Source organism: Sinocyclocheilus rhinocerous, unplaced genomic scaffold (genome assembly GCF_001515625.1).
Source record: "Sinocyclocheilus rhinocerous isolate Xijiao unplaced genomic scaffold, SAMN03320098_v1.1 scaffold3470, whole genome shotgun sequence".
In the NCBI taxonomy this organism is placed as follows: Eukaryota; Metazoa; Chordata; class Actinopteri; order Cypriniformes; family Cyprinidae; genus Sinocyclocheilus; species Sinocyclocheilus rhinocerous.
In genome coordinates, this window is record NW_015655997.1 from 308424 (window position 1) to 322437 (window position 14014).

General features: G+C 38.1%; 2 protein-coding genes across 2 annotated transcripts in view; both read left to right on the plus strand.

The window, feature by feature from the left end:
- The window catches only part of LOC107719102 (kinesin-like protein KIF26B), a 23852-nt gene extending 13366 nt beyond the window's left edge, over positions 1–10486 (plus strand). The window contains exons 6-15 of the mRNA XM_016526438.1: positions 1080–1277; positions 1635–1728; positions 2767–2984; positions 3757–3937; positions 4203–4347; positions 4479–4638; positions 4849–7570; positions 7644–7813; positions 9992–10142; positions 10287–10486. Coding sequence (XP_016381924.1) covers positions 1080–1277; positions 1635–1728; positions 2767–2984; positions 3757–3937; positions 4203–4347; positions 4479–4638; positions 4849–7570; positions 7644–7813; positions 9992–10142; positions 10287–10486 — 4239 coding nt within the window. The remainder of the gene's footprint in view (positions 1–1079; positions 1278–1634; positions 1729–2766; positions 2985–3756; positions 3938–4202; positions 4348–4478; positions 4639–4848; positions 7571–7643; positions 7814–9991; positions 10143–10286) is intronic.
- Positions 10487–12464: 1978 nt separating this feature from the next.
- The window catches only part of LOC107719106 (consortin-like), a 12412-nt gene continuing 10862 nt past the window's right edge, over positions 12465–14014 (plus strand). Inside the window, exon 1 of the mRNA XM_016526441.1 lies at positions 12465–12590. The gene's annotated coding sequence lies outside the window, so the exon portion shown is untranslated. The remainder of the gene's footprint in view (positions 12591–14014) is intronic.

Here is a 14014-nt window from a genome sequence, read left to right on the forward strand (position 1 = left end):
ATTTTATGTGTGTGTGTGTGTGTGTGTATTTTACATACAATTAAGGTCTAAATATAATTGAACCTTATATTTAAACCTACACATGCCAAATATATTACAAAATGTTATTCAAGGAGCAAGTAATAAATGTTTTTTAAATATATATATATTTAGGCCAATATTAATGTATTTACAATGATGGACAAAAAAATATACAATTAGATATAAGTAACTTAAATGTCTTGAAAATATATAGTAAATATATTTTAAAATCTGTATTAGCAAAATATATTTTTTGTCATTTTTAAAAATATTTTAATATATATATATTTGAAAATAAATATGTTTGCCAACTGGGATTGATCACTTTTTATGTACATTTAAAAATATTTTATATTTATATGTAATATCCAATTAGTATATTGTTTTGGTTTTGTTCCCCCAATTCTAGGTCAAAGTGATGCTGCGAGTGTGTTCGGTTCCCGCCCTGACTTCACTCTCCACAGTTCACACTGATGGGACTTGTCTTGAGTTTCAAATTATATCGCTTTCAGGGTAGCACCTGGTAGCTAGATCGCACTCAGCACTGCACATCCAGCAACTGTAGCAGAGATAATGGATTCTTAAATAATTCATTTCGTGTAAATATGATTTGACAGACTCAGGACAGAGAAGATAATTGATCAGTGGACAAATGCATTAGATATCAGACAAAGCATTAACCTAAACCCGGTTTAGATGTGTGTTCAGTGACTTCATGCTTATAGAAAGGGGGATATTTTAAGTCTTAAATATCACTGTTATGGTTATAGTTATAGGAACAAGGACATTTTTTGTCTCAGTAAAAGTTTGACAATATAGATAGAGAGCATTAAATCATAAAGCATTCACTATCCCTATGATCAACACTGCATTAGCGTAGGTTTCAACATTGACCACAGTGGTTTGGCTTTCTTTCACAGGTCTTATCCTCTAATGTAGGCCTTAAGCCCTAAACTAAAATAATATATATATATATTTTATGTACATTTAAAAATATTTTATATTTATATGTAATATCCAATTAGTATATTGTTTTGGGTTTGTTCCCCCAATTCTAGGTCAAAGTGATGCTGCGAGTGTGTTCGGTTCCAATGTCTGACCCGTCTCAGTCCTACTCTTTCAAACTGGACCTGCACAAGAAACAGATCACAGTGCTGAATGTACCCACCTTCAACCCTCAGAGACAGACTGCTGGAACTACAGTCTCCTCAAAGACCTTCACCTTTGATGCTGCCTTTGGCCCTGATTCAACCCAGGTCAGGGCCACTGCTTTGTTATTTCTGTCTTATGATGTGAAAACTGATCTGTCTACTTGTCTGGAGCCCATCTGAGTCATAATATCCAAACATCCGCAACACTCTCAGATTTGGTCACATCTGAGTGCAGATATCCAATATCTGGATATTCTGATCCAGTACAATCAACTGAGCTGATTTCACTCAGTGTTAGATGCACATTTGGATAAATAATTCCACATCCCAGGAGACAGATTCCATGTGAAAGGTCCTTGAAATGTACATATAATTTATGTTCAGTTCAACTGACAAATGATGAAACAGTGTTGTCATAAAAAAAGAGAGAAAAAAAGAACAAGTTGAAGTATTATTTTTCAGGCAGAAGTTTGTGAGAACAGCTTGTGTGAAGTGCTCCAGTCTGTGCTTTTAGGAGCTGATGGTTGCATCCTAAGCTTTGGACAAACCAGTGTGGGTAAGTGAGTGATATTAAAATCTTTTTTAAACCTATAAAGCATGACATATGAAATAATGGTCATATATATTGCATGTGTGTTTTATATTTTGTATCATATTTGACACATCAGACTTTTATGGCTCATATATTTAGATGTAGTGAGATTATGGCGCTCACGCTTGAAATAAAATTGGAATAGCTCCTCCATTTTATTCAGAGGCCCAAACTGGACAAAATGCAATTTGGCGCTGTTGTTGTTATTTATATGGCCAAAAAGTAAGATGAAATTCTGATAGCTTGTAACGTAAACGACTTTATACATCTCACAGTGTAGCTTAATATCTTGCATTATGATATTTAATCTCATAATTGTAGACCTTATTTCTCATATTTGAATCTTCATAACGCACAGTGTGACTTTATATACGGCAGCCTGTCTTTGTTTTATTTTAAACTTCATCTCAAAATGATCTTTTCATTTTTTACTCTTGAGGCAAACAGGCTTCCATAACTTTGCGTCCCATGGTGTTGACACAAAAAGGTTCAGATTCACATATGTTTTTTTGCCACAGTGTGCGACTTGTGGAGCCTCTCAATGAATGTGGATTAAACGTTGTTACTTCAAGGGACGGCATAGAGGCTACACAGTGGGTCATCACAGGTCATTTACCTTTACGGTTATTAATTGTTATCCACCCAAAATCATGACAAGAGTCTCTACATGGCATTTGGAGTATGACATCATTCTCTATAAGCTAGATTGAATTACCCAGCCTCCAAGTTGGCCCTTGGCTCCCAGCCAGACATCATAAATCTTTTAAACCGGCCCATGCCCAACTGCCAGTAAAGTGCTTTACATTTAATTGGTCGTGACATTGCCACAACGCATTTTACACCCCAGTTTGTAAAGTCATTCGCCACGTATTGAAGCATATTTCACTTAGTGATTTTTTTTTTGTCTAAAAGACGATTTATTGTGCAAAACCTTCATGGGATTTTTTGCCAAATGGGGATTTGTTATAAAAAATGGCATTCTCACTTTCTTTCGGTTTACAGGAATGTCTTACACAATGATTGGCCACGATGGTTGCACTCAAAGCCTTGGAGTCATTCCTTGTGCTATATCTTGGCTTTTCAAGCTCATTAACAGGAAGAAAGACAAGACATGGGCAAACATCTCAGTTTCCGTGTCAGCTGTAGAGGTCTGTGGGGAAAACAATGCCATCAGGGATTTACTCTCTGATGTTGACACAGACAACTGCAAGAAGACCCAGGCAAGTGTCGATCACACTTCCTTTGTTCTAATATCTGGACTTTATTTTGAATTTCCATTTATTTGTGCACCGCTTTTTATATTGTTCCAAATATTGTTCCAAAGCAGCTTTGCAAAAAATAGTGTGTTACAACCTGAGGGCACAGTTGCTTGGAAAATTTCCCTATAAAAGTTAGATGGGTGATGGAAAAGCCTCAGCCGAGTTTAAATTCAAGCCTATGCAATGCTCATGTATCATTTAAAGGAATATTCCAGGTACAGCACACGTTACGCACAATCCACAGCAATTGTGGGATAATGTTGATGACTTAAAAAAATTATTTTTAATCATCGTTAGTTTTCTTTAAACAGTATAAGTTAGGCCCATATAATGGAAATGAACAGGGTCAATTTTTGTTCCATTTAAAGCATAATTTTAACAGTTATTTTAAGTTTTTGGTGGTCCATTGTCATGGCCATTGAAAATTTGTTTGTAATACAGAATTAGTCAAATAAAATCATGTTAACACACACAGACTTTGCATCTTTAGCTAAACTGTATGTACTATTGAAAAGTGAGCATTTTAAAGTTTTGTGGATTATGCCACAAATGCTGTTGATTGAGCTTAGTTTATACTGAACCCAGAATATTCCTTAAAACAACGTTTTGCATGACATTTATATACTAAATATTCATGAGCAATCAATACAAATTGAATACATACTCATTGATATGTTAATTGAGACATTCCCATTTACTTGAGAGTCTCATTATTGAATTTTCTTAATTCCAGCTTTGCAACCACAGTGTACTAAATGCTCCAACTCCAGAAAGAGCAACTTTCCTACTAGATGCAGCTCTTGCATCTCGCAGTGGGATGGTGGACAGTGGAGGGAGACCACCACATTGTTGTCACATGTTCTTCACCCTCCATGTTCGCCAACAGCACATAGGAAGCAGCACCAAATCCGGGAGTGAGTTAAATTGCTTTTTCATGCTCTAATATAGAGATATGTATGAGCAGATTCTCAGTACAGATCTGGATATACAAAGGCCTATTAGATGACATTTCTCACACAATACTGATCCAGGAGAGTGAAATTTCATACGTTTCTGTTTTTAGCATATTAAAAATGGCTGTTTTGCATTTATGATATGACCTTTTTCTTAAAATTGTTTATATTTCTTTAATATTATTTTTGAAATTTCTGGTGTTATTAAAATATATACTTTCCTCAGTGAATGTGGATCAAAGCAAGCTGAGCCTGATTGATTTAGGGAGCTGTGTGGGGGAGAGGGAAGAAAGCAACTGTGGAGTCTGCCTTGCTGAGCTTGGAAACTTTATCACAGCCAATCTCAACAGACATAATCACATCCCTAATAGGTATGACTATGTATATCTCAATTATAAACGTAGGGAATTACTAATAGTATATGAAAATAAAGCACAGTAATTTAATTAAGTAAAAAGCAATTAAGTAAATGTAATTATCAGTGATAATTTCTTCATTACAGGGGAAGTAAATTAGCCATGCTTTTGCAAGACTCTCTGAGCAATGTCAACTGCTCCACCACAATTATTGCCCATATATCCACCTTGTCTGAAGACCTTACAGAAAGCCTTTGTACGATGCAGACGGTGACTCGAATGCGAAGTCAGAAAAAGAAGATAAGGGTATGCTTATAGACATGCTCACCAGTTTTCAGGTTCTGTTCATTTAGACCATGCTTTACTTTTTATATAAATCCTTTATATATAATATTATATATCTCATATAAGTTATAACATGTCCGTTTATTTATTTTTTGAATTATGGACATGCTCTCCACTTTTCAAGTTCTGTGAATTTAAGCTAAGTTTTTCATTTTTGCTTTTTTTTTTCAGAAATCTTCCTCAAGCTCGCCTGGAGGAAGAAGCTTAGGCAACGAGAGGAAATTTAATCATTCCACTAAGCTAAGATTCCAATCTACAGGGACACTGGATCAAGATCTCTCCTCTCCTGGTTTCTCTAGTGATCCAGCATTTTACCCTGGGAGTGATACGTCTTGTGATACCATTATCTCTGTGGATCCTTCTGGCCTCCTAGATAAAGAAGTTACAAATAGAAGCAGAGAGGTTTTGCCTATTATTCCATCTTTACTCAAGAGCAAATTGGAGTCCAAGAAGCTCTCGCTGATGAAGTTTTGTGAAATCTCTCCACCAATTGCCAATCGCATGAAGCAGATATCAAAAGAAAAGGCTAAAGAAGAGTCAACACCTACAATATTGCAAGATAAATCAGATTTTGAGTGTCTGAAGTGCAACACATTTGCAGAACTCCAGAATCGACTGGGAAACATAGACGGAACAGAATCGGATCTATGCAAAGATCAGGAAGTGAACGCTATGAGCAAATCACCTCACTTAAGCCAAACCGAGAAGCTGTCCAATTCAATGGACATTCAAGCATCAAACAACAGAGAATCCAATAGTACCAGACAAGGAAACACCTCAAAAACATTTGCGATAATTCACAACAGTGAAGAAACTCCAAGTACCGCCAATTCTCAGATTATTCAGAAATGTCTGCCACAGTTAGATGTCGTCAAACCGATTGATCCCATGCTGTCTAGCCAATCTCCTAGCAAATCTAAGCTTCATAATAAAATAATGAATGTGATGCCCACTGCACGATCTTTGAAATTGGAAGACCAAGGTAAAATGAGAATATTGGATGATTCTACAATGCAATCTGAGACACGAATTTCTCCCATCGGCAAGAGTTCTCCGAGATCTACCTCATCCTCTTCTTTTTCATCATCCCTATCTTCTAGTTTGAGCTCCCCACCGGCTGTTTCTGCCTCTTTGAATGAAGACATTCCACATTGTACAGGAAAAAAACAGAGAGAGATGAGGGCCACTATCACTGTGACTGTTCAGAAGCCGCTGGATCTTAATGGACATGATGAGCTTGTCTATACCGTGGTTGAGGAGGTAACAATAAATGGGGCCACTGAGCAAGGAAAGGCACAAATATTAAGTATTCATGAGTCGCACTCTCTCCAGGCTTTAACACCAGGAAGTCAGTCTGTCAGGATTATCGGCAGCATAGGTGAAGAACAAATAGCGAGTTTTTATAGTTCCGACTCTAATACACAAATTTCAGAGAATGAAGTCTCCACGGCCTCATCAGATGCAGCTGTAAAACACACAAAAATCAATGCACATATTGACAAGGCAAGCGACTTCATTGATTCGAAAAACCTGCCGCAACATGATACTTGGTCTGAGGTGCCCCTGACTGAAGATGTGAAGGAGATACGTAAAGGAGCCTTTGTTAAACTTGACCCTCCCTGTGAGGTCTCCAAGTCTAGAAAATATGCTTGTGAAATTAAACCTGAGCAGAGCTGGATATGCCAAAACAACAAGAGAGACGTCAAGGATGTCCCTCACATGAAAACAGAACAAAAGAACCCACATAGTCCAAGAGAAACTTACGAGAAGAAACAGTATACCAAGAAAGACAGTCTTGTGGAATGGACCAAAGACAATATGCCATCAACGTCAACAAATAGTCCCAATCTCAAGAGAAAAGAGACAAAAGAAGAATCTGGAATAGCCGGAAGTGCAATGCTATACCTGGCTACTGAAACTAAGACCAACACTAAATCTCATTTTGAGGAGAGCAGCAAGTTGTTTAATGCAAAACGGAGAGCATTATCCGGTAGGAGCCAAACTTGGGATCATAGTAAGAGCGGGCGCTTAACAGGAAGCTTGGAAGGTAATTCTAGCTCAAGACTTAAAAGCAAGTTCCTCGAAGAGACTGCTTTCATCGATATGGCTCCGAAAGGCCTTTTAGATGAAGATTACATTTCAGCTCAACCCAGCCCTCTAGGTTTTAAAGAAGACTTTGAGGACTTTGTAAGGTGTCGAGCTAGTCAGAGTCTCGGGAGGGTTCCACGGTTCTTCCCAATGCATGATGCCAATGATGCAACCCGACCATCTAAAAACGGTCACTCTAAGAGCACATCTGTTAATAAATTCATGCCCAGTTCAAAGATCCACAAGATGCCAATCTTGTCCCCCAAACCCACTAGACACTCAATCAACAGGAGCTCAAGCTTTTCTCCTAACGGAGCACCTGTCAGCCAAAGCTCCTGGTCAACACTCTCCCTATCCCGAAGTCAAGACAACAGTGGTTTGAAGTCACCCGGTGCAGTCCGGAAAGGAAGAGCTGAGCTTTTAAGAAGCAGTAGAGACACGCTTTCTGCTTTTAGTCAAGGTGGGTCTGATTTAGATGAATGTGAGGAACTGGGGACGATGAAACCTTTCGTTCACACATTGCCGTCCCCATATAGCCGGATCACAGCTCCACGGACACCACACCATTGCAGCGGCCATGCCAGTGATACCACCAGTGTTCTCAGTGGAGAGCTGCCTCCTGCCATGTGTAAAACGGCTTTACTCTATAACAGGAGCAGTATGGTCAGTAGCGGCTATGAAAGCATGCTTAGAGACAGTGAAGCTACAATCAGCAGCAGTTCAACGCACAACTCCATCAGCGATCAGAGCTGCTCGCTTGGTGCTGCTAAAGGCATGAGAAGTACAAAGAAAAGAACCAACATAGGTAAGGATTTTAAAAAAATCAATGCATTCTGGCATAAAAAAACAATATGGTCTTCACTTGTCTTTGTCCACAGGGTCCAGTCTAAGACGTCCATCCCAAGACAACCTCCTGTCGCTGAAGAGATCTGTCAGTGGGCCCAAAACGCACCGGGTGGATCGGGGTGGTTCCGACTCTTATGAAATTAAAGTCTATGAGATTGATAATGTAGATGGCGTACAGAAGAGAGGTGGGGCAGGGAACAAGGTGAGGTTCAAAATGTGTCAATGAAAAAAATTGTCTGTCTGTCTGCTTTGTATTTCATTTACAAACTGCTGTCTTTGTATGGTCCATTAAATTGGTAGTGCTTGATTCAACTCTTACAGTTTTCTGAATTGCTTAGACACAAAAATCTGTTATTTAGCCAATTAACTTGACTTGCAACACTGCTTTCTAAAAAGTAAAGGCTGGGATATCTAACACGACTTTTACCTAGATTTTTACCCTGATTTGCAGTCCGGAGGAGAGCGTTAGTTCAAAAGTCAAAGCAGTCAGAGTTTTGGCGCGAGCTTGTTTATAATGATTTTAAAAGTCATGTAGTGTATTCCAGTCTTAAGACTAATTTCTCAAAACTTAAAAGCATTGTTTGTTTGTTTTTTAAACTCTGACCCAAACTAGATACAAGATATTGATTCAGAATAAATGTGATTTTATATTATTTATTTAAAAAAATTCAATTTCTGAAGAATATGCAACATTTTGTTGAAAATTTAGGAAATATTTTACATTATTTTGTTTTTCAAATGTGTTATTTGTATAGTTTTCATTCAACAATTTATTTAAGTTCCCTTTCATGGGAACTTCGAACTGCGTCCTCTAGGGGTCGCTATGGGGGAACGCCTCGTCATGACCCGTGTCTGAAGCATACATTGAAAAAACACCAACTCGTTGGCCGGCGACAGCCATGACGTCACTACCGGTGCGACTATAGTATAAATAGGCGCCGGGAGCTACACATCATTCTCTTCTTCGTCTTCATTGACTGTTTTGTTTGAAGCGTGCATTTCTGTGGTAAGAATGATGTCTATTCATCTCATTATGGCGAGCACTAGCAAAGCATTTAAGGATGTGTGCATCCGTGTTGACGTTGTTTAACATCTGATGACACACACGATCTATGCGTTGTTTGTTTGGGCAAAGAGCACGCACGCAATGTCTCCGAGGGGGCAATCGGCGTGCACTGCGAGCGTTTTCAAAAAAAAAACAAAAAAAAACCTCCGCTCTCATTTGTCTCTCTTTTCGAGGAAAGAGGGGCAGCCATCTGCTTCCCGCGATCCAGGACCCGCCGCTGCTGAGGCACGGAAGGGAATGAGCTCGTGGGGATCGCAGGTGAATCTGGCCGATGAGTTTGAAGGGGGGTTTCCCTTTTGCGATCGTCGGCTGTGCACGAGAGTGAGCCGCCGGAGGATGATGTTATTTCATTAACATTATCTGATTCAGGGGCCAGTGCTCTGCTGGGATCAGCCCAGCAAAAGCAGGAAATAGCTGAGGAGGGCAAAGAAGCTGAGGCTGAGCCTTCCCAATCCTCCTGCCCTGCGTATGATGAGCTTTTGGAAATTATGGATCGCGCCACGGCGAGGCTTTACTTGCCGTAAAGCGGGTGAAGAAAGTGACGTCGCGAAATATCTCGATGAACGTTATTTTTCTGGCCATAACCCTCCAGCTCAGGTGAGCCTTCCTTTCTTCCTGTTTTTCATATAAAGATTGAGAAGGAATGGAAGAGGCCGTTTTTTCCTCACGCATCCATCGATTCCAGCATACAAGTTATGCCAACATCGAGGCGATGCGCAACTCAGGGAACCATGGTTACATAAGTAACCTGAGACGTTTTCATTCAACAATGGATTGTACATATTCAGGAAATTTTGACAATGTTGTGTTCTCTTATATACAATGTTTCAAATACAATTTTTTCAAAGCAGTAAAGATACTTTTTCTCAAATGGTGCTTAATCTAATCAAAACAATATTGTTATCACAAAACCAAAACTGTATGTTCAGGAATGTATGTTCTTTTTTTTCTTTCTTTTTGTGTTCTTTTTTCACTTTAGTTTATGTAGTAGTATTATGTTGCAGAGTAAAATGTATAGTTGCTCATTCATTGTAGTAAGCGGTCATGGTCGTATTGTTTTAAATAAATTTCACAGTGTGTAATTCAGTGTATCTGTGTATTTGATGGCTTTGTGGGACAAGATTTGAATTAGACTGAAGATAGCTGAATACAGTGTTTGATTTTGTTTTAAAAGACTGTTTGTATATGTGTTATAGAAAAACTATTATTACTTTAATATAAAAACCTGTGGTGTAATGGTAGGCCAAATGCTAATTTCAGGTCACTCACATTTTATATGGAGGCAAACTTACATTTTGTCATCCACGTTTTCAGGGTATAGTCCTCTTTAGTGCAAAGCTGAAATTCCTGGAGCATCGACAGCAGAGAATAGCAGAGGTGAGGCTCAAGTATAATGCTCTCAGGCGAGAGTTGGAACATGCCAAGCATCATCTGATGTTGGACCCTGGAAAATGGACCCGTGAATGTAAGGGTTAATATGTTTGCTTATGTACATTAAGTAATTAAATACAGTAGGATAGAAAACTGTAGGGTTGTTTATGGTTCTGCTTAAACTCCATAATGTGTCCTATCAATAATTACTATGCTATTTGTGTGATGTATTTTGCAGTTGACTTATGGCAAACGTTTGAGGTAGACTCCCTGGAGCACTTAGAGGCTTTGGAGCAAGTCACTCAACGGCTAGAGCGTCATGTTAATCTCTGTAAAGCGCATGTCTTGATGGTCACCAGCTTTGGCGTTACACCCAAGTGCAGACAAAAGTTGCGGCATCGGCCGACGGTAGATCATGCAGCGTTCGTTGGAATATAGCATGCCAAGATGTTACATGATCACTTTTACCTGTTATGCAATATATTTAATGATATGCGTGTAAATTTACGGGGACACTGTGATGGAACAAATAGGAAGGGAGGAAGAATGCTTTTGTGGTCTCTACCCCGAGAAACTATCCACCGACAAACTTTGCGCTCGCTCGCAGCTCGCTGAAATACAGTAGCCTACAGTTTTTCATCCCATCTCATATTTCATATTTCCATTACAAAAGGTTTTGCGAGCGAACGCAAAGTTTCTCGGGGGAGCGCAAAAGCATTGAAATATGATTTTTTCCCCTTCCTTCTCATTTTATTTACCTTCATGTCACTTGAGGGGCTCCTTACAAATCCTCTAACCATCTGAAATTCATCACATTATAAGAAAGCTATGAATGGCTTGCAATGGTTAACCTAGGGTAGTTTTCTTTTTCACTGCTCAAATTTTAATTCTGGATAGTTAGGGTTCAAGATTTCCCATTGCACATTTTTAAATCCTGGGTTTTGTTCTTATTGGCATATTTACTAGGTTAACATATAGCATGCAATGCGCATGTGAGCTATATAGCTTGTCCATCTGTAAAAAATGTTCATTTAATCTGTATCTTTCTCAATCATTATTTTGTTTAAAATGTATCTATTGTTAAACAACTCGTTGTATCATTCTAGCACCTTATTGTTTCAGACACACAGTAGCTATTGGGCTCCATTTCGCAAATTGAAAAGTAATAACCCATTCCTTTTCAAAATGACTGGTGTGAAAGTAAAAAGGATTAAGCCAGGGTTAAAAATTGCCTTTATTCTGGGGATAGTTTCCTCAATAAAAATAAGAGAGTCACCTTTTTGAGTTCATTCAAGAGTCACCTTCAAGCTGATAAAAAACACTGTAAAGAAGTCATTTTTTGTAAGTTTATTGTAAAAGCCTTTGATCCTTACTTGTATGCGCTAATAAAAAGGTTGTTATGCACTGTTTGTATTTAAGTAATGCTTTTACTAAAACTGTAGTAAGTTATTAATTAATACCCACTGTAATCATCAGATTAGAAACATTATTTTCTTTAAAAAAAAAAAAAAAAGAAGAATAGACATTAAAACTGTTTGTTTTTCACAGAGGATTACTAAAACATTCAGACATATTGCAGTGAGTCTACTGATCAGCTCATTGTGCTGTCACAACACATAGGCCTATTACCCGTCTGAGATGAAATGCAGAGTTCACAGATGGTACAATAGGATAAAAACTACCCTATTATAAAGTCAGAGACAGTACAGACTGCAGCAGTCCACCGTAATGACTCCATGTTTCAAGGGTTGCGTTTACTTTCTGCTCCAATTATATTCTATAACGTCCATTTCATGTTTGTCCTCACAGCTGTCATGTCAGCCCATAGTTTATTTATATTTTGGGGAAAGAGTTCTGAAAAAGTTTTGAATAGCTTTGGATAGGCTATGATGCTGATTGATTACTGAAACAGAACAAAAACGGTCTTTTTCTGTATACCAGCTTTTTCCTGTTGTTGTTGATGATGTGTAATTCATAATAACTGAAGGAGATAGTCTGAGGAGTTCACACTGCTTATTATGACATTATTATATACTGTTTGGTTTTGTGAAGTTGGTGAAGACTGCTCAGTCATCAATTTAGTTTATAAAAACACACGAGTGTGCACCTGACAAGACTAAATATAAAATTGTATGCAGTTATATTTCTCACAAATTCTGTGGGTAAATAGAGACTGATAATTGAGACACCTGAATGTGTTTTAAAATGAACAGGCGCCAATTTTATGTCAGTTTTTCTCTCTCCCAAACACATTTCCAAATGTCAGTGCCCCATATGAACCGATGGGTGGCACTAAACGCCCAGCGAGACCGAAACCTTGAAAAGAAACGCCCCTGTTTGGATCGTAAACAGCTGCACAGATGCAGAGACAGGCAGGGTATGGAAACTGATTGCAGATCGGTCTGTTTCACAGAGAGGGGTCTGGGCTTCACAGAGAGGGGTCTGGGCTCTCTGGTTGAGCAGCTCTGGGAACAGATATGAAGGCTGCGCGTGCACGTGTTTACAGATGCGGACTATTGTAACATCATTACAGAAACTAACCGTAAGTATGACAGGGATATTTCAATGAGTCGTGTGTCTGTGTTTCGTTTTGAATTGGTTCTGATGGAAATAAAACTGATAAAGGGCAGGACGCTGTGAAATGGGCACGGGACACTAAAGCACGCGGCCTTTACACCATCTTTCAATCATGTGTGGACTGTTTGTGTGCAAGGTACTAAATATGCAAAACTAGATCCATCGGAGAAGTAATGTAATGTAGCCTACCAAATTTACCAATCCACGTTATGATGTTGGGTTTCTAAACCGTTTGTATTTTCATCATTTAGCAATCCATAATTGTGTAGAATAATTGGAAGTTCAATAAGCTACAAGTTTAAAAGTTGACCAAAGGGGCAGAGAACACATTAATTTTCGTTTCTCTTTTCTTCAATAAAGGTTCTGATTTACTATATTATTTATGTAATATTTTCCTCAGGCATGTGAACACCTGGCTGCTGGTAAATATAGGCATGTCTCGACAAATGTCAAATGATGTTAGTATAGTTCACTCTAAAAGTGATTATAAGCTGTGACTGTGATTTTCACTCAAAAACACACACAAGCTCGCACACACACACACACACACACACACACACACACACACATATTAGTTAGATAATAGCATAATAGCATCACAACCATAGGACCGTGGTGGTACCATGGTATAAAATTATTGTAATACAAAGTTTTTAATATATACAATGGTATTAAATGATTGACATTTGAAAATGCCATTTTTACATGGTACCTCAAGGTACTTGGAACAATATAAACAATTCTGAAATATGTTTCCATTACAAAACCCCCCAGCATTTTACACACACACACACACACACACACACACATATTAGCCTATTAGATAATAGCATAATAGCATCACAACCATAGGACCGTGGTGGTACCATGGTATAAAATTATTGTAATACAAAGTTTTTAATATATACAATGGTATTAAATGATTGACATTTGAAAATGCCATTTTTACATGGTACCTCAAGGTACTTGGAACAATATAAACAATTCTGAAATATGTTTCCATTACAAAACCCCCCAGCATTTTTTAGTAAACAGTAAACTTCATTAAGTTACATATGCTGTCAACTACATTAAATTGATCTAAAGTGACAGTAAAGACTTCTACATTGTTACAAAATTATTTGTTTCAAGAAAATGCTGTTCTTCTGAACTTGATATTTAAAAAAATCCTTAAAAATATATCACATTTTCGACAAAAATAATATTTTCAACACTGATTAAAATCTACATATTAGAATGCTTTCTGAAGGATCATGTGACACTGAAGACATGAGTAATGGCTGCTGAGAATTCAGCTTTGCCATCACAGGAATAAATTACATTTTTAAGTATTGGGGGAAGTCGTGGCCTAATGGTTAGAGAGTCGGACTTGTAACCCAAAGGCTGTGG